We start from the raw sequence: 23507 nt of genomic DNA, 5'->3' as shown, positions 1-23507 counted from the left end.
AACGGGTCCAACATTTCTCACCCACACCCCATCCTTTGCCTGCATTACCGAGTTAGGAGTGTTGAGTGAAGCAAAGGAAACTGGCTGGAGCAGAGCCAGGTTGCCAGTCCTGGACACGGCTCCATCTTTTATTCAGAAAATGACCTCATCCTTAGTCCTGGTTCTTTAAAGGGAAGTGCAGGGGTCTCTTTCTTGCAGGCTGCATTGCACTTTTATTGTCCCCAACATCCCCCCTTCCACAGGATCAAAGAAAGAGTTCACCTATGGGGATCTCAGGTTTCTAGGGCTTGGAGCCTTTTTGTCTTATACTATCAAAATTTTTGTTCCCCTTTTGTCCTATATTATCAATTTAACACCTCCTCCTCTGCAGCCCCATTTCCGTCTCTCTAATTACCCTTGCCCTACCCTCAGCTCTCCCCAGTTACCCCTATGCCTCCCCTCCCCCAAGCCCAGTTTCATTTACATCCGACTCATCTGGTCTTATTTTTAGCTCTGCTGCCTCTCCCTTTTCCTTTCTTAATATGGCGATGAGCTCGTAGGCCGGCCTGGGGACAGGGGATGAGGAGCCCTGGACATGGAGGGTGGGGGAGGGAAGGAGACGCTGGGAGACTGGGTGAGAGGGGTAAGAGGTGGGAGGATTTGGGCCCTCATGGAGCTGCCCTGGCCTCAGAAGGTTATCTGTCTCTCCTGCCAACCACGGGGACATATTTAGACAGGGCCAGGTGGGGCCGAGGAGGTGCCAGTTTCACGGGCAGCTCCGGTTCCCTCTCCACCCCCTGCACCTAGCCCTCCTCCTGACCCTCTTTCTCTTGGTTCTGTCGGCAGTTTCGCCAGGACCCAGCAGTGTCCTCTGTCCACTGCTCAGGGCCATTCCCACCCCACCCCCTCTTGAGCCCCTTAACTGGGGATTCAGGACCCTGGGGCCCCTCCCTACCCCAGCTCACCACCTTCTGGACCAGGAGAGCCGACCCAGATCCCACTACCTCCATGAGTGCTACAGACAAGATGGGGGCCAGAGCCAGACTGGCTCTGTGGCTGGCACTGCTGCTACTGCTGGTGCTAGGGACACCCGAGTTGGGGGTGCACGGGGAGGAAGGGTTGGACTTCCCTGCGTATGATGGTGTGGACCGTGTGATCAACGTCAACGCGAAAAACTACAAGAATGTGTTCAAGAAGTATGATGTGCTGGCACTGCTCTACCATGAGCCCCCTGAGGATGACAAGGCCTCACAAAGACAGTTTGAGATGGAGGAGCTGATCCTGGAGGTGAGTGGTGGGGCCTGAGGTTCTGCAGAGCCCTCTCCGTGTCACTCTGGGATCCCCATGCTTCAGGTAGGGACCACAACTCCATGTAGGTCTAAGGGTGGGGTCTGGGGGCTAAGGGCAGTGCACAGGACCCCTGTCTTGACCAACAGGACACAAGAGGCATGAGGCCTTAGACAAATGGGAAACAGACATTTGGGATTCCCAAAGGACTACCAGAGAGAGGCAATTTGAGGGAGAGGGGCTGCAGGGTGGCTCTCCTCCATGCTGTAGGAGGAGGGTAGTCCCAGGTTTGGCTAGGACTGGGGTGTCCTTGGAATTGGGGAGAGGAAGCAAAAAGGGAGGTATTTAGGGGATATATTGGACTTCCACATCCCACCCTAGAAATCTACTTTCCTAGCCAGAATGTGCCTTCTCTTTGGATGCATTAGAGATTGGACCCCAAAGAGACCCATGTTGAGTATAACTTTAAATATTGTTATCTTATTTACATGTCATGCATTAAAGGGCTAAATGTTTAAATATTTCCGAGAAACCACCATGCTTCCTTGTCCCCTTTTCTTCCTCTCCCCCCACCCAAATTCCCTGTCAGTCCCTATTGGATCAAGCTGGATGCCCTGACTGGAAAATCCTTGTGGTTGAAGGAGGCTTCAGCATGCCTTCTCCATCTTCTCTTTGTGCGGAGAGTCTCCCCACCCTCAAGCAGCTGACAGGGATGCGCCAAGGAGAGAGAGAGGGTTTATTGTAAAAAGAGAGAAAAAAGCACCTATGTTTGGGGGGATAATTGAGAGATGCAACCACATAAACTTTCCAAGGGCCAGGATGTGTTTGTTCCCACAGCCCCTTTCTCTGGCTTTGTGGTACAGATAGGCCTCGGCTTGCCCAGAGCTTGGATCTTTTCAGGGCGAGACACCAGGACCGCATGGCTCTCATTTCTGTATACCCCTGCCCCCTGCCGGGTGCTGGAACCTGCCATCAGATTAATGAGCTGAGTATTTTTATCCTGAATGCTCAGCATCCACAGCCATCATCTGCCAACCGCACCCTTCCCTGTCGCCACTATGAATCACAGTGCCTGAGTCTGGTTTGTGATGGGGTGAAGCTGGAAGCAGCTGGGAGGCTTCTGGGGGAGGGACCTAGGGCTGTGCCTGCCCATAGCCCAAGGACAGGCTGAGAGAGAGGGTGAAAGGGGAAAGGCCCCTGCATGGGAGCTGGCCCCTGTCCCAGTCTCTCTCCCTCTAGGGTGGCAAGTGGTGGACACTGCAAACTCTTTGTGGCCACCCTGGCCTTCCCCAGTCCAGAGCAGCCTCTCCACCACCATGTCACATGCCACAGCCTTACCCACTGCCCTCCTAAATTGTTCCCATTGGGAGTCACTCTGAAAAATCCCAGGGACTTCTGCCATCACCCCCATGCTGAGCACAGCCTTCAATCAGGATGGAGGTCAGGGCTCAGCCCTTAAGGAGGGGCCGTCAGTCACACTGAAGCCGGACTCCTCAGCATCCCTAAGGAATGGGAAGTGTCAAACCTGAAAACAAAGGAGCAATTAATGTTCAGAAATTAAATTTGAACTAAAGACCAAAAGGGTGAGGGTGTAGGGTAATTTAGGATATTCTGGAACCTAGCATAGGGTCAAGGTCAGTTCATGTTCCCTGTACCCAAGTGACCCAGCTTAAAAGCATGAGATGGGCAATAGGGGTTAATAAGCATTCCAGGGCTAATTTTAACTCTCTCTCCTTCTAGTTAGCAGCCCAAGTCCTAGAAGACAAGGGTGTTGGCTTCGGGCTGGTGGACTCTGAGAAGGACGCGGCCGTAGCCAAGAAACTAGGTAAGAGAGGGGTGAGAGAACCAAGAACGGGAACGTGGTGTGAGACTGGGGAAGGCCTAGGGTGGAGGCTGAGCCAGCAGCTTGTGGGAGCTGAGGGGTTGGGAAATCCACTGTGCCTATTCTGAAAGGTGGGAAGAAAAAATTGAGGTTGGTAAGTTTATTAGCTTGGAGCCCCTGGCCTCTCCTTTCTTATAAAGACCCACACTCAAATCCCAGAGATGGGTGTGGGTGGCCTCTCTCTATTCTTACCAAAAAACAGGATCCACCTGCTGGAGGGAAGGGAGAACCAGGGAGTACAGAGGTAGGGCTGGAGAGGCCTCTGCAGACTCCTCTTCTAACCTCTCCTTCCGAGACTGGCTGGGTGCCCCGGCACATGGCCACCGGGGGGCAGCACAGGCTTGAGACTGGACTCAGCACAAGCATGGGGGAGAAGAGTGGTCATCCGTAATGAAGTCATCTGGTCAGTAATAGGAGGGGATTAAAGGGCTGGACTAGGAGTCAGCTACTTGAGTCCTCAGAGGAGGTAGCCTGAATATCCATCTCCATTTATGGCAGGCAGAGACAGGGAGAAATGTTCCTGGAATCTCTATCTCCCCATTCCCTACCCTAACAACCCTACCTGATTCCTAGCTCTCCCTGGAGAGCCCCCAGAACTGGACATCAGGGGTGTATGGGCTGCGGGGCAGTGGAGGTGGATGAGACAGGAGAAGGGAGAGATGGAGGATGCGGGCTCCAGCAGGATTCTTGAATGGGGTGCAACTTGGGGTTGGAACCTTTGCATCTGCGGGAAGGTTGGGATCATAGGTCACATCTGAATCACTCCCTAGGACTAATCGAAGAGGACAGCATTTATGTGTTCAAGGGAGATGAAGTCATTGAGTATGATGGCGAGTTGTCTGCTGACACCCTGGTGGAGTTTCTGCTTGATGTGAGAATTCCCCTGGACCTGATGGCCTTGCTCTAAGAGTCCACGGCCACACGCCTGCCAACCCCAACCTTACACACACACACACAGACATACACTCATCCAGTACCCGCCTGCCAACCCCAACCTTACACACACACACACAGACACACACTCATCCAGTTCCCCAGACCTCTTCTCCCTAGATCCCTCTCCCTGGTTCTCCCCTCAAGGATAGAAACTCACTCTTCTTTCAATGTCCCTGCTTTTTCAGGTTCTAGAGGATCCTGTGGAACTGATTGAGGGTGAACGAGAGCTGCAGGCATTTGATAATATTGAAGATGAGATCAAACTCATTGGCTACTTCAAGAACAAAGACTCAGAGCGTGAGTAACCCTTAGCTCCATTGTCTCCCCCCCCCAGGAACCCCCATTTCATCTGTCCTTCTACCTCCCCAGTTCACCCGCTGTCTCAGCATCTCTACCTCCTAATTCTCCTGCACCTCTTCTTCCTTCTGCCATGGTTATGTCTGTCAACTGCTCTAATCTCTTTGCATTCTTGGGGTTTCCTAAAGAAGCATCCCCAATATTCCACCTCCCCCTACTCCAGCCCTACTATGTCCTATACACTCTCAGAGGACTGATGGCAGAGGATCTCTGCATGAACTCTTCCTCCCACCAGCCCCACCCACCAAAGAACTGGGAAGAGGCAGATGGGGGGATGATTCTCTGGCAGACCCTGGTTCCCCAAGAGACTGACCCTGTTTTCTCCCCTCAGATTTCAAAGCCTTCCAGGATGCAGCAGAGGAGTTTCATCCCTACATCCCCTTCTTCGCCACCTTTGACAGCAAGGTTCTCCTCCCCATGGTTTATTAGGTCTCCCTCAGTCCCCTAAGCCGCCCACCAGCCTCCTTTCTCAGAATCTGTGGGGGACCTGGCCCCTTCCACACACTGACACTCCCCCTGAACTTGGGCCTCTCCCGCACACAGATTTTAGAGCTGAAGGGAACTTTAGATTATCTAACCCACCCCTCTCATGTTAAACCAAAACCCAGAGAAGTTAAGATGCTTGTCCAATGTCACAGTGGCAGTGACAAGACTAGGACCCATGTTTCCTAGTATTTATGCCCCCACAGGTACTGCTTCTCATCATTGTCCTGTGTCCCCTGCTCTACTTTCTTTGTCTCCCCACCCTGCCTCAAAGGTGGCAAAGAAGCTGACTCTGAAGCTGAATGAGATTGATTTCTATGAGGCCTTCATGGAGGAGCCTGTAACCATCCCAGACAAACCCAACAGCAAAGAGGAGATTGTCAGCTTTGTGGAGGAGCACAAGAGGTGGGGATCTGGGGCTCCTCCTTGGGCTGGTACACTCAAGAACACCAATCCAAGTTCATTGTGATGATGATTGTAATTTACATTAGTGAAGTCAACAAATGAGTGCTGAGTGCCTGTGATCTGCCAGGAACTGCTAGGTGCTTTCTACTCCTGTTTTATATGTAATCCTTTTAACAACCTCAATTTAAGAGTTTCCGCAGGGAGTAAGCATCAGAACTGGGATTCTAACCTAGGTCTGTCTGTATTCTTTCCAATACACCAGTGGTTCTCACTGGGAGGCTGTGGGGAGGATTTTACCTTCCAGGGGATATTTGGCAATGTCTGGAGACATTTTTGGTTGGGGGAATCCTACTGGCATTTAGTGGATAGAGGCCAGGGACACTACTAAACATCCTACAAAGCACGGGATCAGGCCCCTTCAACAAAGAATTATTAGGCCAAAATATCAACAGTTTCAAGTTTGAGACACTCTGCCCAACACTCATACATAATTTTCTTCCTTCACAATACTCCACAACTGGAAATACCCATTCATGAGTGTAAACACTACTTACTCTCCTTTCTCACTTGATTATTATGATCCACTTAATCAGGGCATGAACCATATCTGCCTTGTTCAACTCTATACACATAACATCTAGCACAGTGCTTAGAACATATTAGGTATTCAATTTCCTTGAATGAATGAGTAAATGAATGAATGAATGCCCCATGTCCAGATCTCACCTTTCTCCCCAAAGTCTCTCTTCCAGTTCCCTTGCCCAACCTCTCCTCTCCCACTTGCTTTAACTATGCAGTGATTGGGCCCGATGCCCAGAGCTTAGACTTTGCCACATGCCTTTGTTCTGAATTAAAGCTGTCTGTGCCCTGGGCATGACCCCCGGGCAGCCTCTGCTGTGGGGACCCTAGTGGGGGGAGGGGAGGGTGACCTTTTCACCCGCTGAGTAGTGACCCTCTTTCTGTCTCTTCTAGATCAACCCTGAGGAAACTGAAGCCTGAGAGTATGTATGAAACCTGGGTGAGTGCCTCTGGCCAGGCCTAGGCCCTTGGGGCAGCATGGGCAGCTAAAGACGCAAGACCTAGAAACATCCCACCTGCTGGTCCTCATGTCCCTCTTATAGAAAAGACAATGAACCAGCAAAGGTTGGGGGTTTTTTATTCTAAAGAATGTGTCAGGAACTGGGAGGTAGACATATAAGTGGATAAAGATGACAAGAGAAGATCCCTCAAGCTCTGGGGCTAAAAGGGTTTCCAGAGGAGGTGTAGGGGCCCTGGAACTGAAAGGGACAGTGTGACTTGGAAAAGGGTTACCACCACAAGAATGTACCTGGTCCTGAAGCATGATTTTCACAAAATTCAGGTTCAAGGACACTCTAGGGTCTGATCTGGGCTCTCCAACTTCAGAAAGGAGAGCTAAAATTCCCCCCACCTCCCACCCCCTAACAGGAGGATGATATGGATGGAATCCACATTGTGGCCTTTGCAGAGGAAGCTGATCCTGGTGAGAGAGGAATCCTGGATTGGATTGGGGAAGGGCATTGGTGGATAGTGAGGGAGGAGATCGATGTGTTTATTGGAGCATAGTCCTCACTTGGGAAGCATTTCTGGGAGTTTGCAAGAAGCCTAGGACTGAAGATGTGGAGCTGTGAAAGGCAGGGAGAAAGATCTGGACTGTTATATCCTCTGTGTCCCTTTCCTCTCTGTCCCGCCTCATAATTCTCACTTGTTTTCCCTCCAAGATGGTTTTGAATTCTTGGAGATCCTCAAGGCCGTGGCCCAAGAAAACACTGACAACCCTGATCTTAGCATCATCTGGATTGACCCTGATGACTTCCCCTTGGTAAGAGGCTAATACCTGCCCAGGCGCTTTTATGCTAGGGTGGGGCTTTTGACTCTGGGCTATCTTCTGAGGGGGCTTTATTTCAGAGCCTCTAAGCATCTCCTGCCCAAGGACCCTGGGGAGGTCATGCCTATTGCATGCTCAAGGACACTACGCGTCAAGGGAAACCTGGGAGAAGGGGAACAGGCTGAGAAGTGAACTGCTGGGACATAACACCAATCCCAGAGCAGAGGTGGGGCAGGTCCATCATGTGCACAGGGATGAATCCTCCTAGAGGAAACCAGAGTACTGGTGAGCAGACGGGCACATTAACTCTGCACATGGACACACACTCATCATAGAATCATAGTGCAGAGAATCCAATGTCTTGGGACGGTTTTGTTCCCAGCTGAATCCCCAACACCCAGCACTTATTGTTGATTAAGGAACTGGATGAATGAACAGAAATGTGAGGACATGAGTGACTACAGGTATAACCATCTTATTTTTGAGACGTAGAAACTGAGAGAAGTGTCTTGCCCAAAGTCACAAGGTGAGTCAGAGGAACAGAACAGGGGTTTCCTATCCGGTTTTCCTCAGAAAGCAAGGGCCAGCATTCCCAGCTGACTCTACTGACACTTTCCCTTTGTGATTTCTACTCTTTTACTGCTTCACTCTACCCTTTCTCACAGCTGGACCTGTTCCCCATGCACTGCAGGTTCCTAGTGTCCTCTCATTATCCCTGGGCTGACACACCCTCCTGGACTCATCTGCTCCTAGACTCCTTTAAGTTACTATATTTGGGTCTCTCTGCAGCTGGTTCCGTACTGGGAGAAGACGTTTGACATCGACTTGTCAGCCCCACAAATAGGAGTCGTCAATGTTACTGATGTGAGTGTCCTTCCCTCATCCTCCTCTGCTCTGCTAACTAGGGACTTAGCTCTTCCCAGAGGAAGTAGCCATGCCCAGTCTAATGGCCACATAGAGGGAGAGATTCATGACCTGACCATTCCCGTCTCCCTTTTGGAATATGCTGCTCATCCTTTAAGGTCCAGTTCAAATTGTCTCTTCTCTACAAACTCTTTCCAGATCTCCCACTTGGAATCATTCCTTCCTTGGCACTCCAGAAACCATTTGGCATCTGGAACATGACTTTTATATGGTTCTTTATGGATCATGTCTGCCTCTCCTGGTAGACTTTGAGCTCTTTGAGGACAGAGATTGTCTCATACACACACAATAGTTGCTTCAAAATTGTTTGTTGAGTAGAATTGGATAAGCCACAGCCTTTGTTTTCATAGAATTCTCAGTCTAATTGGGGAGGCAGACATGTATTCCATTAACTACAATACCAGGCCGGATCTGATCGACTTTATATTAAAAAAAAAAGATGCAAATAAAATGCTAGGAAAGCAGAGAGAAGAAAAGAGTGATTTCTGGTTGAGAGAACCAGAGCAGGGTTTATGAGGATTTTAACAAGCAAAGATGAAAGGAAGTCATTTCCAAACTGAGGAAAAAGCAAGAGCAAAGGTTCAAAAGTAGGAAAATGCCTATCAGGTTCAGGAAAAGGCAAGTCATTTTGTATGGCCTAAGAGTCTAGAAATCACTGAGGATGGTGCTGGAAAAGCAGGTTGTGAAAAGCTTTGAATGCAGAAGAGTTGCTGATTTATTCCACAGGCTTTGAAGAGCCACCAATGGTTTTGCATCAAGGGCATGTTAGAGAGGACTGCTTTAGGAAGCTCAGTATGGCAAGAGCAAGGAAGAAAGATTGAGGGAGATCTGTTTGTCAATGAATCCTTTCTTTCCAGTCCCGCTGTGCTCTTCTAATCCAGACCTTCCCCTAGACAGTTTCCCTGGCCATTAATAGATGACAGGAAGGGACAGAGCATACAGGAGGACAGCCCCAAAGACCCAAGTCAGGTTTAGCCTTCTGTCCCTTGTCCATGCCATCTCCTAGGCGGATAGCATATGGATGGAGATGGACAACGAGGAAGACCTGCCTTCTGCTGAGGAGCTGGAGGACTGGCTGGAAGATGTGCTGGCGGGTGAGATCAACACAGAGGATGATGACGATGATGATGATGATGATGATGATGACTAGTTAGTTGCTGTGGCAACTATCTTCCAGGCCCACCTGCTCTTCTTATGCTCCCTCCTGCCTTCCTTGTCCTTTCTTGAGCATCTCCAGGGACACTAGACCATTCTCTGCTATAGGACCCCTTGGGTCTATATGTTGGGTGCTGAGACAGTGATTCCCCACATCTGTTGAGGAAAGGAGCTACTTTTTCCTAGACATCAGCCAAGTCCTCTCGTCCAACTTCTGTTTCTTGTTTCATAACTTACTTGTATTTGCTCTTTGTTTCTTCCATCACACCCTATACTTTTTCTTGTGGTTTTCCTCTAGCCATAACTACAGGCTCCCATCCCTCTCCTATTCCCTCCATCTGTGCACAACGTATCCCCACTCTCTCAAACCCTATATCCTTCTGACTGTCTTATTCCTGGCCAAGAGGAAGGGAAGGTCCTGTGTTTGGGGAGGTATCTCAGCAGTCTCTTGTTAATGTATTTGGGTCAAATGAGAGCCCTCAATAAAAAGATCTGGGGCAGCATGAGCAAGTGTCTGTTGGTGAAGTCTCACCCCTGTGGCAGGAGGGAGGAGGCCAAAAGAGGAGGATTTGAGTGTGGGTGCCTTGTTAGGCATGAGCTAGGGGACTGTGCTAGGAGGGGGATGGGGCTCTCTCCAAGCAGTTATCCCAAAGAAGCCTGGATTATTAATCCGTTTCAAGTCAACAAGGCTTTTCTGAACACATGGTGTTTGTCCAGTGCCGTGGTTAGACTCTGGGAGAACAGAGAGTGCCAGGCCTGTCTCTGCTCTCGAGCTGATTAGCCTCACTGGGAAGTCAAGACAAACAAACTAAACAATTGAAGAAAAATACAAAGCAATATATAATTAAGTGATTATGTGCTGCTTGATAGCACCCTCCCTGCAGCTCTTTTTTTGAACTTTAAGATGGATCCCAAATAACACTTGCTGGATGAGGCCTTCCCAAGGCATGCCCCATTCCTGCAGCTCCCTCCACTGGGTCCCACTGCACTTTCTGGGTACACCTCTATTCTAGCACTTGGCACACTATAATACGGTTCTTCATTTACTAGTCTGTCTTCCCCACTAGACAGTGGATCCCTTGAAGACCGGGACCCAGGCTTTTTCTCTGTGTCCACAGCATCTGACATACAAAAAAATTCCTAATGTTTGTTAAAAGAAGGAACAAATGAAAAAACAGAATGGACTCAGAAGAGAGAGATCAGTGTGTGTTGGATGTCTTCATAAAGGACATGAGCCTTTTCTAGGCCATAAATGAGAAGTGGGATCCAACTAGGGGACAGGAGTTTGGGAGGGGACATTTCAGCTGACGGAAACATCAAAAGTACGGCAGGATGTGTTTGTCATATTGGTGGCACAGAGGAGATGAGAGATGAGGAGAGAAGTTTAAGTGGTGGCAGTGAGGTTGGGTGGGCATGTGAGATGTTTGGTTAAGGAGACGTTTGAATTTAATCCTGTTAGTTGGTGGGAACGGCAAAATTTAATCTAGCAATGATAAGTAGGATAGATATGGGGAGGTGAGATGATGGAGAGCAGGGAGCTCAACTCTTGTAATCGGAGACTGTTATAATAATCAAGGAGTTGGGAGAACATGGAATGTGGCCATGGGAATGGAGAGAGGACATGGGGTTTTGTACGATGGAGATCCCACAGACTTGGGCCCTGCTGGAGATCCTGCTAGGAAGGACCCATGTTCTCTCCAGGCCAAGCCCAGGCAAGGGTAAGTGTAAAGGAGTCAAGAGGGAAAAACCAAGTAGCTAAAATTAGCCTATAAATAATACACATTACATTTTTTCATGGATAAGGTGTAAGGGTGATTTCTAAGTCTGGGGAGGATGTGACCTGAGATTAGAAAAGTTCTCATTCTCCATTGACAAATCCAGGAAGTGCCGCTCCTAGAGAAGATGACAGGAGTGTAGAGAGTTGAAACCATATATTTATCCAACATGTTTCCATTTAATAAATATTTAATAAATAGTGTGGGCATTGGGCTAATATAATAATATTATGGAGCTTACCATCTAACATAGGTTAGTAGAAGCCCTGGGACTAAATAATAAGCTCCCATTTTTAAGCACCCACCTGTGCCAATCCCTAGAGACTTCCTATTTCTAAATCTCAGGAGAACCTTGTAAGATAGGCCTTCTCATCCCCATCTTACCAGAAGGACACTGAGGTTTAGAGACATAATCTGCCCAAGAGAGGAGTGGAGCCAGCCTGAAGCCCAAGTCTCCTGTACCACCTTGTGGCCTCCAGAAGACTGGAACCTTTTCCTGACAAACTGCATGACTGTAGATTAGTCATTTGGCTTCTCTGAGCTTCAAGGATGGATCAAAGAAACAGTTTTTAGCCCCCAAAACAGTTGGTTGTTATGAGGAGCAAAGGAGATTTACACAAAGGCAAATTCTGAGGTTGTGTTATTCTCAAAGGGCAGTGACAGGGGTTCCTGGGGGTAAAGATGGTAAAGAGCAAAGGGAAGGGCTGTGAAACCCAAAGCAGGCAGAGCCCGGGCCTCATTCAGAGGCAGTGTAGACCCAAGAAAGGACGGCGCTCATTCAAGATTTCCTAAGGGGTCTCTGTCAGGGTGGCCCTGAGGCAAGGCCAGTGTATTCCGGGGGCTGGCGCTGAATGCTGCTGGTGTTCAAACCAATCTGTCTTCCTAGGGCCAGACCCTGCCCAAGCTGAGGGGCTGCAGATGGGGTGAAAATAGACGCTTCCCCAATTCTTCCTTCCCTCTTTCAGTCTGGTTGAGAATCTGGGGGAGGAAAGTCCCTGGGGTAGAGCGGAAGTGAGAGCTGCCATGCTAGGCCTAGGCAGAGGGTCAGAGCTGGGAGACAGAGCTAAGTGTGGCTTTGCAGGTTGTCTATATTTGCATGCTGAGCTCACTGTTGCTTTTTTTTCCTCCCCAGAAAATAAAATTACATCATGGGGGAGGGGGGAGGGGAGGCGGGGAAGGGGGTATATTTGGGAAAGGTGAGAGGGACAGAAGGGGGCTGCTAGCACACCCCAGGGGTAAAAATACACAGGAGGCCAGAAGAGAGAAGATACTTGGACCCAGGTCAAGTGCTTCTCACCCAGGTGCTTCTCACCCCTATCTCAACCGAGAGAAGACTGACCAGTCGTTTACTATGGCTCCCCTGAGCCATAAGGAGGAAGCTACCTGGTGAGGAAAGAGATTTTTCCAAATACCAAATCAAGTAGCTAAGAGAACCCAGAGGCCAAAGAGCTTTCTGAGCCCCTAGGCCCTTAACTTACTCTGTGTCTCTCAAGGTCCCAGCCACTGTGGTCATCGAAAGGTCAAAGGGGGAGGAGGGCATGCCACCGGGAAAGAATTAAATCTGAGACGTTTAGGAGAAAGAGGCATCGACCCTCCCCAATTCTGCCCCCATCCTAGAAGCCTTCCAGGGCCCCAGACTCTCGATCCCCGCCCCCTTTTGCCTCCCCTCCCCCCAGCCTTCCCCACTCCCGCCGCTCCCCGCCCCCCGCCCCTCCCCGGCTCTGACATCACGGGCCAACCGGGTGGGGTGAGGCTGCGCTGGGCTCGAGCTCGGGCTCCGCGGGCGGAAGAGGCGGCGGCGGCAGCAGAAGCAGCGGCGGCGGCGGGAGCCGAAGAGGAGGCTCCGGACTCTGGTCAGGAACCCGGGACCCGGGAGTGCCCGCTCCCTGAGCGCTCAGCCCCGGAGGCGGTGAGAGGGGCGGACAGGAGACTTGTCGGGGGGAGGGAGCAGATTTGGGATCTGGCCTTGGAGGGGAGTCGATCTGGGACGCCGAGGGCCACATTGGGAGCGTGGGGTCTCCGGATGGGTCTGGCTGTGTGTCAGGCCCCAAAGGGTCCGTCGCTCGGTCGGTGCGTCCCGAGCGCGGAGTGGGTGCTGGAGGTGGTGTGGCTTCGGCCGCCCATTCCACGCTGAACTGCAGTTTGGGAGTCGGACCGGGGCCTGGGGATTAGGATGGAGCCTGCTTCCCGCCCAGCCGGCTCTGCCAGGCCAGCTCTTGCCCCTCCTTCCTCTTCTCTGGCCTGGGACTCGCCTCCGCTGGCCATGTCCCAGCCCAGCCCTGCCTCAGTTCCCCCAAGCAGTGTTCCCCTGCTTCCAGGGCTCAAAGCGCTTGATGGCACCATGTGCCCTCATCCCCAGCCCACTGAACCTGCGTAAGAGGAGGGAGAGGCAAAAGATTGTCCAGAGGGAAGGAGGAAGGAGCTGGGAGTGTAGAGGAGTGAAGTTTTGCTTATAAAACCCCCAATTAATTTTATATAATCTGTGTCAAAACTGATAGGGATGCACACACATCTACAAGAGACACGCCAGCACTCACAGTGACACACGCCCATGTGACTCTTACACAGTGTCTCGCACACACCAAGTCACAAACATCTCTGCACTACACAGCCAAACCTCCACCACACCCCCACTGCTTCCCAACCTCCACCACACCCCCACTGCTTCCCATGTGCCCGTCTCCTGGACCACGGGCTCAAAGAATATCAACAGGAGAGCTGAGGGGGCAGAAGGGGGCACTGTCCCCAGTTCCACCCTCATTTCCTGAGCGGCTGTTCCCAGCCCTGGGCTTCAGAATTGCCCTCTTTTAAGAGAAAACCCTGGTCTCCTACAGGACAGGGAGATGGGATCTTGAGGATGAGTGAGCAGGAAGGATAGAGGCTGTTGGTGGCCTGTCCTACGGGCTCCAGTCAGAGCTTAGGGTGCTGGGAGTGGCTAGTTTCTGGGCATCAGAGTGGCCCAGGCATGGAGGAGGAGGTGAAAGAAAGGGAGAGGGAGAAAAAGAAAGGAGTATGAGTCAGCCAAGGATGGAGCCCAAGTCAGAGAATGAGAGGAATGTGTGTGAGAGGGAGACTGAGACCTCAAGGGAGGGACAGAGACACAGTCTCTTTACAGAAAGAGGAAGGAAAATAAGAGACTGAGATGGTCAGGGGAGTGGGAAGATGCTGGAGAATGGACTAAAGCAGCTCGGAAATTGGGGAAGATGAGAGCAGGATGGTGGTAAGCCCATAGGGAGTTAGGGGAATGCACCGAATCTGTGTATCTTGTTTCTCTACGTGTGTGTCTGGCCCCCAGGCTGTCAGAGCCATAATCACTTTAATTGCTCTTCTCTTGGTGGTTAAACACTGTTGGGGAAATTGCCAGTTGATGCCCTAGGCTTCTGGCTTCCCTGGTTGCCTACTTCCTCTTCCGTGACACCTGTGCCCATCATGTGTGCATGTATTGTCGTGTATGAAGAGGATTATGGTTACACAGCACCCTGTTATGCCACCTCTTAATCTCCCACACGGATCCTCACGCACATCATCATGATGAACATCTCCATCAATCTGTATGTGGCCAATCACTGATCTCCAAGCCCCTCCCCACCAAATTTACTCTATCTCCTTGCCAAGGATGGAGCCTAAGTCAGAGAGAAAGCCCAAGTCACCCTTTCCTAATAGTAGCTCTGAATATTCAGATGGGGACACTGAGTCATAGAACCCAGGAGTCTTGGGTATTTATGACTCCCCCCTCACCCCCTGCCATGGGATGGGTGAGTAGGAAAAGCTGGAAGTCATGAAAGCCCATTGAAAGGAAAGGAGAAAAAGAGAGTCAGGGCAGGGGAAATGGATGGGAAGAGACTGAGAGATGGGAGAGAGAGGCAGAGAGAGACAGGGAGAGACCTAACCTGATGAGCTGAGACAGAGATGGGGCTAGGGAGAGGCACAGCCCCTTCTCGCCACTCAACACCGTCAGGAAGGCCTGTTCCACTTGGCCCAATCCAATGCCAAGGGTCTCCTGGTGCCCCCATCTTGGTTCTGGCCTTTTTCCTTTGACTAAAGGCTGAAGGCTCCCTGTGCTCAGTAGTGACCCATTTGTCTTCTTGGACTGAACAATTTAGGGCCAGTTGTCCTTCGTCCCCTCATGCCAGGCTGACCCTGGAGCCTCAGAGCCCTCCTCTTCCTTTGTTACAGGAATAAAGACCCTCAAAGCTGGACAGAAGCTAAGGGAAGAGGTCAATCGGGTATGATGTTAAAGGAATAATTCATAGGACTATTAGAATTTGGGCCCAGATATAATTTTAAATAGGAGGGCTGGAACCCTGTGCCCTCACTTTGTATCCCTCTGCCTCTCTTGATCACCCTCCCTTCCCTTCCAGGCAGCAAGACAGCCTGGGAGACCCTCCTGCCCTCTGTAGGGACCTCTGGGTTCTTGCAGCTATGTGGGGATGGCCCCACCCCTCAGCCTTAGGCAGCTGCAGCAGATGTTGGGGAGGGAGGGGCAGCAGCATCCAATCCTCAGGCTTCCTTCTTGCTTAAATTTCCTGGTGATTTAGAACTTAATGATAGGTAGATGAAACTTCTGGAGCATTTTTCTGGGCCTGGGCCTTTAAAGGGGTAAAAGGGGCAGCATCAAGATGGAGGACCTGAGGATTTAAGGGGGCCCTGGCTCCACTGCTGATTCCCCTGGGGAACCTACCTTCCCCACAAACACAGCCCCCAACATGCTTTTGGGGCTTGTCTGCCTGGTGAACAAAAAGAGGAACCACAATGATTAACCTCTGAGAATTAATTATCTCTACCATTTCCCACCTCATGAGGGAATGTGACCTCCAGGGCAGGCACAACCTGATCCCTTGTGTAGATGATAAGGGAACACTTTAGGCACCTCATTCCCCACTATGAAAACCATATTGGTAGGGTATGCCCCAGCAGTTCTAAAACAAGCTACCATGAATTAAGGTCAAAATGCACAGAAATTATTTTGGTGCTACCACCTCCTCCAGGTGGATGTCCCATTTTGCCAGGTTTCCCAAAATGCCCCAGGGCCTGCCTCTCTCCCCACTGGTGTCCACACGGCACCTGCCTCACACTCATCTTCCAAACTCCCTCCCTAAAAGGTCAGCACTGGAATGATCCTTACCTCCTGCCCCTCTTCCCCAGCATCCTCAGTTGGTTTGGCCTTTCTCAGGGCTCTGCCAGGGGCCAGCTTGGATGGAGAGGAAGGAAGGAAGGAAGGAAGTGTGAGGAAGTGGTGAGCAGAGCATAAAATGAGCTGGGAGGGAAGGGGACTGACTTCCTGGCAGCCACAGCTCCGGTTCCCAGTTCCTGCCCTGGTATCCTGTCCCAAGAATGGCCTCCGCCCAGGCTGCTGGTGTTCCCTGGGCAGCCCTCTACACTGCTTCAGAGATCAGAAGGATTTTTCAGAGCAAGACTTCTCCATAGGCCCTAAGGAATTCTGAATCTTAAGTGATGCAAGTGGCATGGGGGGTGAAGGAGCCAAGCTTTTGCCAAGCCCCACCATGGCCAGACCATCCCAGGGACAATGGTTATCAGTGAGACCTGAGAGCCATTTAAGGAGATTCTACCTCCCCACACCCACAAATTTTCTGCCTTTGACTCTACTGCCACACACACAGGCCTGGGCAAATGGGATCTCTTCAGGGAGGCAACCAGGCTGCCTTTCCTTGCTCCCTGGAGGGGGTGGGGGGCACCTTACCTCCTATCCTTTCTGTCCCTTCTTACTCACCACTCCCCACATCCCTCCCACCCAGTGGTGCCATTGTCCTGACAACTGGGAGGAGGGCGGGGGACCCAGAACCATGGTTGCCATGGTAACAGCTGAGCTGAGGCTGAGGCCTTCTCTTTGTGGCCTCTGTGTGCTCCGTTGCCCCTCCTCCCACAGCGTCAGTTACCCCACAGTATTCCTCATTTGCAGACCAGCTTTCTCCTTCATTCTGTAGGCTCTCCTCTCCCTTCCTTTTTTCCTCTGGAGGTAAGCCTATGGTTATACCTTTTTACACACATTCTTGGCTGGGTCAGACACATACAAATACACAAATCACATACACTCATAGCCAGTGCACCCACAGCCACACAGGCAATGCTGGCACAGACACACCCACTACCAGAACCTCCACACATGCAGATACCAGATACTGAGCCTGGCCTCTTCCACATACCTATGCCCATGCCCAGTGATCAGCATACACAGCATGTATGGATCCATACATAGAATCCTGGCACACATGCTTCTCCTCTGCCACTTTAACATTCCCACTCCTATTTCCCTCAGGGGCCTCTTCTGCTTCACGCTTAGAATGCTCCTAACCCACAGCCCCACAGCCTTTGTGGGTGGGTGTCTCAGACATTAATCCCTTCCCACCCACCTCCCGTGTTAAGTCTGTTAGATTCAAAGCCCTAAATCTTAACTACTCCCAGGAGATTGACACACATACATAGACACATACTTTTCCTCCCACAGGATCTGCCGTATTTACAAACTCTTCTTCCATGTGAAAGCAGGCCAAGACGGCCCTAAATTTTGCCCGCTTTTCCAGCTGAGGGCTTGGTCCCTGGGTCCCCATTGGGACAGGTCTTCCTGTCTCCTTCCCAGGCTGCTCTTTCCCTTCCAGTTCTTCTCACCACCACTCCTCCCATACCCCCCCTTCCCTATTCTTGCACTCATTTTGGGACCCTCTCCCCATCAGCCCCCTCACCCACACCCCTCCACCTTCTGTCCCTAGATTATCAGTGGATGGTGGAGGGCTGGGCTCCAACGCCTGCTGCTATGACCTAGATTTCAAGGCCGAGATGGTTCCTGGTGCTGACAGAGAGCATTGTTCCTGGCCCAGCCTGGCAGGGCCACCACTGGGCCCTTCTGTCTGGTTGCACCTGGGTGTGCAAGTGAACATGCCTTTGAGTGCCTGTTTCTTGCCGTGGGTCATGCTGGGCCTGCTGTCTGGGCTCATTTTTGTGTTTGTGTCACCATGCCTGCCACCAAGGGAGGCTTGTTTGTTCTGGTCCTAGAGGGCTGGGACTTCTGGGTCTAGGCCTCCTGTGTAGTGGCCAGGCCTCTCTGCCTCAGTTTCCCTGCATGTAGGCAAGAAGTAAGGTAGAGGTGTTGGCTAGCCTTTTATCTGCTGCATTCCCAGCCCAACACTGGGAATTGGAAAGGTGATTTTTGCACTGTCAGGGACAAGGTCACTGAGCTCTTACCCACCCCGTGGTGTAGCCACAGAGTGTTGATGACATGCTTTACTTTTTTTTAAACTCTTTATTTTTCTGATTATGAAAACATGTTCTCATTTGAGCTCACCACTAGTTTCAGATTTATCACATCCAGAGTTCATCCTAAGGTCTGACCTTCTTTCTTCCTGTCTTAGCCACAGTTCCTATCTTAGTGAGTAGGAGGAGGGCCTTGAATGTTCTCTAATTTCTCATCTAAGGAGCACCATAACAGAGGGATGGGGTGAGGGCCTGGATGAGATCTGGCCTTGCCCAGACCCTGTGGGAGGCCATGCTGAACATTGTGCCTGCCAGCAGGGTGTTGATGCAGGAAGGGGTGGCAGCCCCCTTCCTGCCAGAATCTCCCAGCGCAGCATCCAAACTCCCCTCCCCACTCCCCCAGCCAGCCTGGGAACTGGGCAGGGGGCCAGAGCCAGCCGCTTGGTATTCTTGGGCGCGGGGGCTGCAAGCACAGCACAAAGGCTAGGAGAGAGAAGGCTGAGTGGGGACCTGATAGCCATTGAGGGAGAAAATGGGTTCCATAAAGGTGGGGGTGGCCCATTGCTTCCTCCTGCCCCACTGCCCCTAATGACTGAATACAGGGCTGAGCATAGAGGGGCAGGGGCCATTAGACCAAGCAGCTAGGCATTCATCCAAAAGGATTCATTAGTGGGGTGGTGGGAAGTTGAAGTGAGGGACCCCTTTGCTTCTGGGAAAGGATAAAAACTAGAATAAATGAGCTCCAACCAACCCCCTCCAGCCTCTTTTCAGGTTCTCACTGCCACTGTAAGCCCTCTCCTTGGTCCCTGTATGTGTGTGTGTGTGTGTGTGTGTGTGTGTTTTGTGTATTGACAGGGGGAGGGGTTGTGGGTAGGTGGGGCGACTGGGTGGGGGGGACTTGGAGGCAGTGGATGAGAAAGTCAGGAGCAGGTTGCTATGGTAACCGCCTCCTCAGTCAAGGGAGTTGTTGCCAGGGTTACTGTTGGGGGTGGGGAATAAGAAAAAAGATGGTGGGGGGAAGGAGGTGTGACTCGTCACTCTAGGCTTCAGCCCAGCTCCTAGCTTCTGAGTTACTTCCTGTCTATCCCCACATCCTCCCCTAGGTCTTTTATCCCTCCAGCTCTGGACCTCCCCACACTCCATCTTCTAGGCACATACCTGCTGGGGTAGAGTAGGGGTGGGGTGGGCAATGCCAGCGAGTGAACGAGACCCTGTACCTCAAGCTCAGCATCCTCTCGCTTTGTTGCCTTCCTCCCCAGTCATGGCCGAGTACGGGACCCTTCTCCAGGACCTGACCAACAACATCACCTTTGAAGATCTGGAGCAGCTCAAGTCAGCCTGCAAGGAGGACATCCCCAGCGAGAAAAGTGAGGAGATCACTACTGGAAGTGCCTGGTTTAGCTTCCTGGAGAGCCACAACAAACTGGACAAAGGTGGGGGAAAGGAGGCACAGCGGTTCTACCATCAGCCTTTCGGGCTCAATTCATTCAGCAAATAGAGATAAGCTCGAAGCTTCTGTACACACAAAGCACACTTCTCCATGAAAAGGCAGAATAAGAGATGGCCTAAGAGAGCACAGGGGGCTCCAGGGCAATGGTCTTTAGACCTCTGTCAGTGTGACCCTTGTCAGTGAAAAATTTTATCTAGATACTATTGTACTATTATCACATATCTGAGAAAACATAAAAAATAGGAGTTAAAAGTGATGAAATTTCAAATTCAAAAAAAAATTTCTAACATTTTTTTAATGTACTTTGAGAGACCACAGAGCCATGGTCTCTGGGTGGGAGAGGAGTCAATGGATTAGGACAGTCGTAAAATGGCCTTGCAAGGCAAGTGGAAATTCAAAGGCAGGATCCAGGGAGGGCATGCTAAGGCAGAGGAACACAGTCACAAAGGTGAGACAGTGCCTGCTGTGTCTGAGAAAAGCAAGGGGTCCTGTTTGGTTTGGCTGGGGCATATATGTCTATGAAGGAAGTGGCTGGAGAGGTAAGTTAAGGCTGTGCTGTGGAGGGATTTGAGTGATAGAGTAAGTAGTTTATACTATTTCAGCAGATGAAGTGAGTGACCTGAGGTCCCTTCAGAAATACCAATCTGACTGTAGTGTGGATAGGACGGAGGATGGAGAAGAATAGGTTAGTTAGGAGACTATTGCTTTAGTCAGAGGGAAGAACCAGAAAGCAAGCATAAGGTCATCTGTAATCTCCTGGGACTGGCCAAGCCATAGAGTTCATCCTTCTGGTAGTGTCTCTGCCTTGTCTCATTCAGAATTATGTCTCAGCCAGGCCCAGAATTTCTCCTGGATAGCCTAGAGACATGTGCGTTGAGAAGTTCTTCCTGATGCTTACTTGGAGGGAAGGTGGAAGAGGGACAGAGTGGGTGTGGGATATCTGGATGGAAGGTTATATTTTCTATTTCCCCTTCCCTGCAATGTGGGACCTGGTATCTAACCTAAATTCCTCATTCTGAATCTAAAATCTAGACGTTTCACTGACCAACTATCTGCCCTTCCTACGAACAGTCCTCTGTACTGTGAATTGGGTGCCTTGCATTCTTGTCTTGGCTCAGTAGCCCCTCTCCTTCCAGTATTGTCCCCTCCTGATAACCTATGTGAGCAACTCAGCCTTGGTTCCAGAACCCTGGTCTGGGAGAACAGAAGCTGACTTCTGCAGCCTAGCTCTGACCTCAGGTCTCCCGCCTTCCTCCAGATAACCTCTCCTACATTGAGCATATCTTTGAGATCTCCCGCCGTCCTGATCTGCTCACTATGGTGGTTGACTATCGGACTCGTGTGCTGAAGATCTCTGAGGAGGATGAGCTGGACACCAAGCTAACCCGTATTCCCAGTGCCAAAAAATACAAAGGTAAGAGGCCATCCCTTGGCAGCTATACTTTGCCCACTGCCATTATCTTTGGGGTATTCTCCCCAGTTTTGGGAATGTGGAGCCTGATACTCTATGGGCCTACCTGGCATCTCCTACAACTTCCCTCCCTTGACACATCCCTTTTTGCCCCCAGATATTATCCGGCAGCCCTCTGAGGAAGAGATCATCAAACTCGCCCCCCCACCGAAGAAGGCCTGAGCAAGGGGGAGGAAGAGGAGGTTGGACCTTCATCAGACCGCTCCCTTCCCTCACCCTCCAGGAGAGGGGCAAGGACACCCTCCCCAACCCATCTACCCACTTACTAACCTGGTCCTAAACCCCCGTCTGTGCGCGTGTGTGTGCGTGTGCGCACGCTCTGGCTGTGTCTGTATGTCTAGCTCATCTAGGTCCTCCTCCCTGTGAGGGCGTGGGGGTCAGGTTGGGGTCTTAGTTTCCCCACTCTAGGAAGAGGTGGGGGCAGTTTCTATGCAAATAGAAATTGGCACATTCCCCCTACTTCCCTTTCCTCCACTTTCCCTCCACATTTCTAAAGTGTGGAAACAGAAAGGACCGGTGTTTTCCTCCAACGAAGACCTGAGGGACGAGGCATGAGGTGGGTGGAATGAAGGAAAATCAGTGGGGAGGGAAGGCGAAGAGGCCACCTAAGCTGCTCGCCCCATAGAGGCAGCAAGGAAAAGCCAGAGATCAGTGTTTGTAACTCCATGCTAGACTGGCTGAAGATTTCATGGTTTCCAGCTGTTCCTCAGGTTGGAGGGCCTCGGTACCAGCAGATCCCTTTTTGCTCCCCTTTCATGGGCCTAGGATGGTATGAGCTAGGGATCTAATGAGAGAAGATGAGTGGATCCTATCCTGGCCCAAAATCAAGCCCCATGGAGCACCCAACGTTAGACCCTTTCCCTCACATCCATTATTCCCCTCTCCCCATCCCCCCCACTTAACCTCTGTTTTGGAGAGACTATGCTGGGAATATATTCCACTGAGCCTGAGATGGGGATAAGGACAGAGAAGGGTCCCCCTTTCCACTCCTTTATCTCTACTCAAGACTTGTACATACTGACCTTGAATCTGAGGTTAGGGAATAGAGATCTTTAAGTTTTAACCCTAATCCTGCCCTCATCTCCAGGGTCCTGATGTGGTTACCGCAGGCAAACTTCCCTCTCCCTGGTCTAGAACACCCCAGCCTAGAAAGAAGGGAAGAAGTTAATTATGACGTTTTCCTTTGCACTGATCCCTGTCCCAATTCAATCCAGACGAGGTTTGTAACTCCTTTCCCCTAATATCCTGGCCCCTTGGGCTTCTGGACACCTCCTAGCCAAATCACTAGAGTATAATGAGTGACCCCGGCCTCCTGCCTGTCCTATAATGTCCTTCCCCACCCCGACCGTGCTAACTGTGTGTACATATATATTCTACATATATGTATATTAAACCTGCACTGCCATGTTTGCCCCTTTTTTGTGGTGTCTAGCATTAACTTATTGTCTAGGCCAGAGTGGGGGTGGGAGGGGAATGCCACCGTAAAGGGAGTGGAGAGTGAAATTGTTAACAGTCAAAACAAAAAGGAAAGCTTATTTAAAAAAAAACTAAATTCACATTCAATCTCAGAGACTATTTAGAGAAAGTTTAAGTTAGGAGCTTTTAGGATGTGGGAGCAAAACTTTGGTGGGAGGGGAGAGCAAGCTGCTGGAAGAGGGAAGAAGCCAGACTGGTTTGAGAACATCCTCTACTCCTAGTCCAGCCCAGCCTGCCTATCTCCTCTGGCCACTGTTGCAGACACCTGCCTTAACACACACACCTTGACTACTCCACAGTTTTGCCTTAAAAGGACCTTCCCAAGTTTCCCCAGCCCTGTCTGGCTTCTCCCTTAAAGAGAGAATACTTGCAGAATCTCTACAAGGGGAGGGGAAAATAGGCGTAAACTTTCCTTCCATTTGGGATGTTATACGAGAGTAAGAGCGAGTGAGTAAGAATGCAAAAAGAATAGAGAGTCTTCCTGTGAGGAGAGGATGAGATGGGAGAAGAGACAGGGTCATTTTCAGCAGAGTCTAGTAGTTTCTCTGTAAGGCAAAATAATCTAAAAGGACTAACCTGTGCTCCCCTACCCCTTCTACTGCTGTGAGATTGCCCCTATCCTGTGCTCCTCTGTCTGCAGTGTGCACGGCCTTGTTCTAACCCTGGAATAAAGGTGATTGATTGTATGGTACCTGACTGATTCTGGAATTTCTGTAAATGATCAGGATTTTGGAGACTGAATGACTGGGAAGGGAAGGGGAACAATATTTATCCCCACATCCCTAACTGCAGTCTGGAACAGAAACTGGGACACACCCCAAATACCATCCAGCCATTATCCATCCCCTAAGTATCACTGAGCTAAGTGGGGC

At 50.7% G+C, this 23507-nt stretch overlaps 3 protein-coding genes across 4 annotated transcripts; 2 read left to right on the top strand and 1 right to left on the bottom strand.

Moving 5' to 3' along the window:
* The first annotated feature begins 617 nt into the window (after window positions 1-617).
* Window positions 618-9745, top strand: CASQ1 (calsequestrin 1). Its single transcript, XM_037813433.1, has 11 exons — window positions 618-1266; window positions 3007-3091; window positions 3919-4019; window positions 4270-4381; window positions 4773-4846; window positions 5199-5329; window positions 6302-6347; window positions 6776-6830; window positions 7069-7169; window positions 7965-8039; window positions 9106-9745. Exons 1-11 carry the CDS (start codon window positions 988-990, stop codon window positions 9247-9249), a joined length of 1203 nt encoding a protein of 400 aa, XP_037669361.1. The 5' UTR covers window positions 618-987; the 3' UTR covers window positions 9250-9745.
* A 3011-nt stretch (window positions 9746-12756) lies between these two features.
* Window positions 12757-19471, bottom strand: LOC119512478 (chitin-binding lectin 1-like). The gene is made up of 3 exons (XM_037807176.1): window positions 19456-19471; window positions 16155-16220; window positions 12757-13164 (listed from the first exon to the last, which is right to left on the bottom strand). Exon 3 carries the CDS (start codon window positions 13030-13032, stop codon window positions 12757-12759), a length of 276 nt encoding a protein of 91 aa, XP_037663104.1. The 5' UTR covers window positions 13033-13164; window positions 16155-16220; window positions 19456-19471.
* Window positions 12780-23326, top strand: PEA15 (proliferation and apoptosis adaptor protein 15). Of its 2 annotated transcripts, none has more exons than XM_037825588.1 (4): window positions 12780-12938; window positions 19498-19605; window positions 20947-21102; window positions 21257-23326. In XM_037825588.1, exons 2-4 carry the CDS (start codon window positions 19500-19502, stop codon window positions 21319-21321), a joined length of 327 nt encoding a protein of 108 aa, XP_037681516.1. In that variant the 5' UTR covers window positions 12780-12938; window positions 19498-19499; the 3' UTR covers window positions 21322-23326. The 2 variants fall into 2 exon arrangements, with proteins under 2 accessions (XP_037681516.1, XP_037681515.1); XM_037825587.1 differs by having other exon boundaries at window positions 19498-19671.
* Window positions 23327-23507: the final 181 nt, after the last annotated feature.

Source organism: Choloepus didactylus, chromosome 2 (assembly GCF_015220235.1).
Source record: "Choloepus didactylus isolate mChoDid1 chromosome 2, mChoDid1.pri, whole genome shotgun sequence".
Lineage (NCBI taxonomy): Eukaryota > Metazoa > Chordata > Mammalia > Pilosa > Megalonychidae > Choloepus > Choloepus didactylus.
The sequence above is the reverse complement of the archived record's forward strand: the minus strand, read 5'-3'. Positions and strand labels throughout refer to the sequence as shown.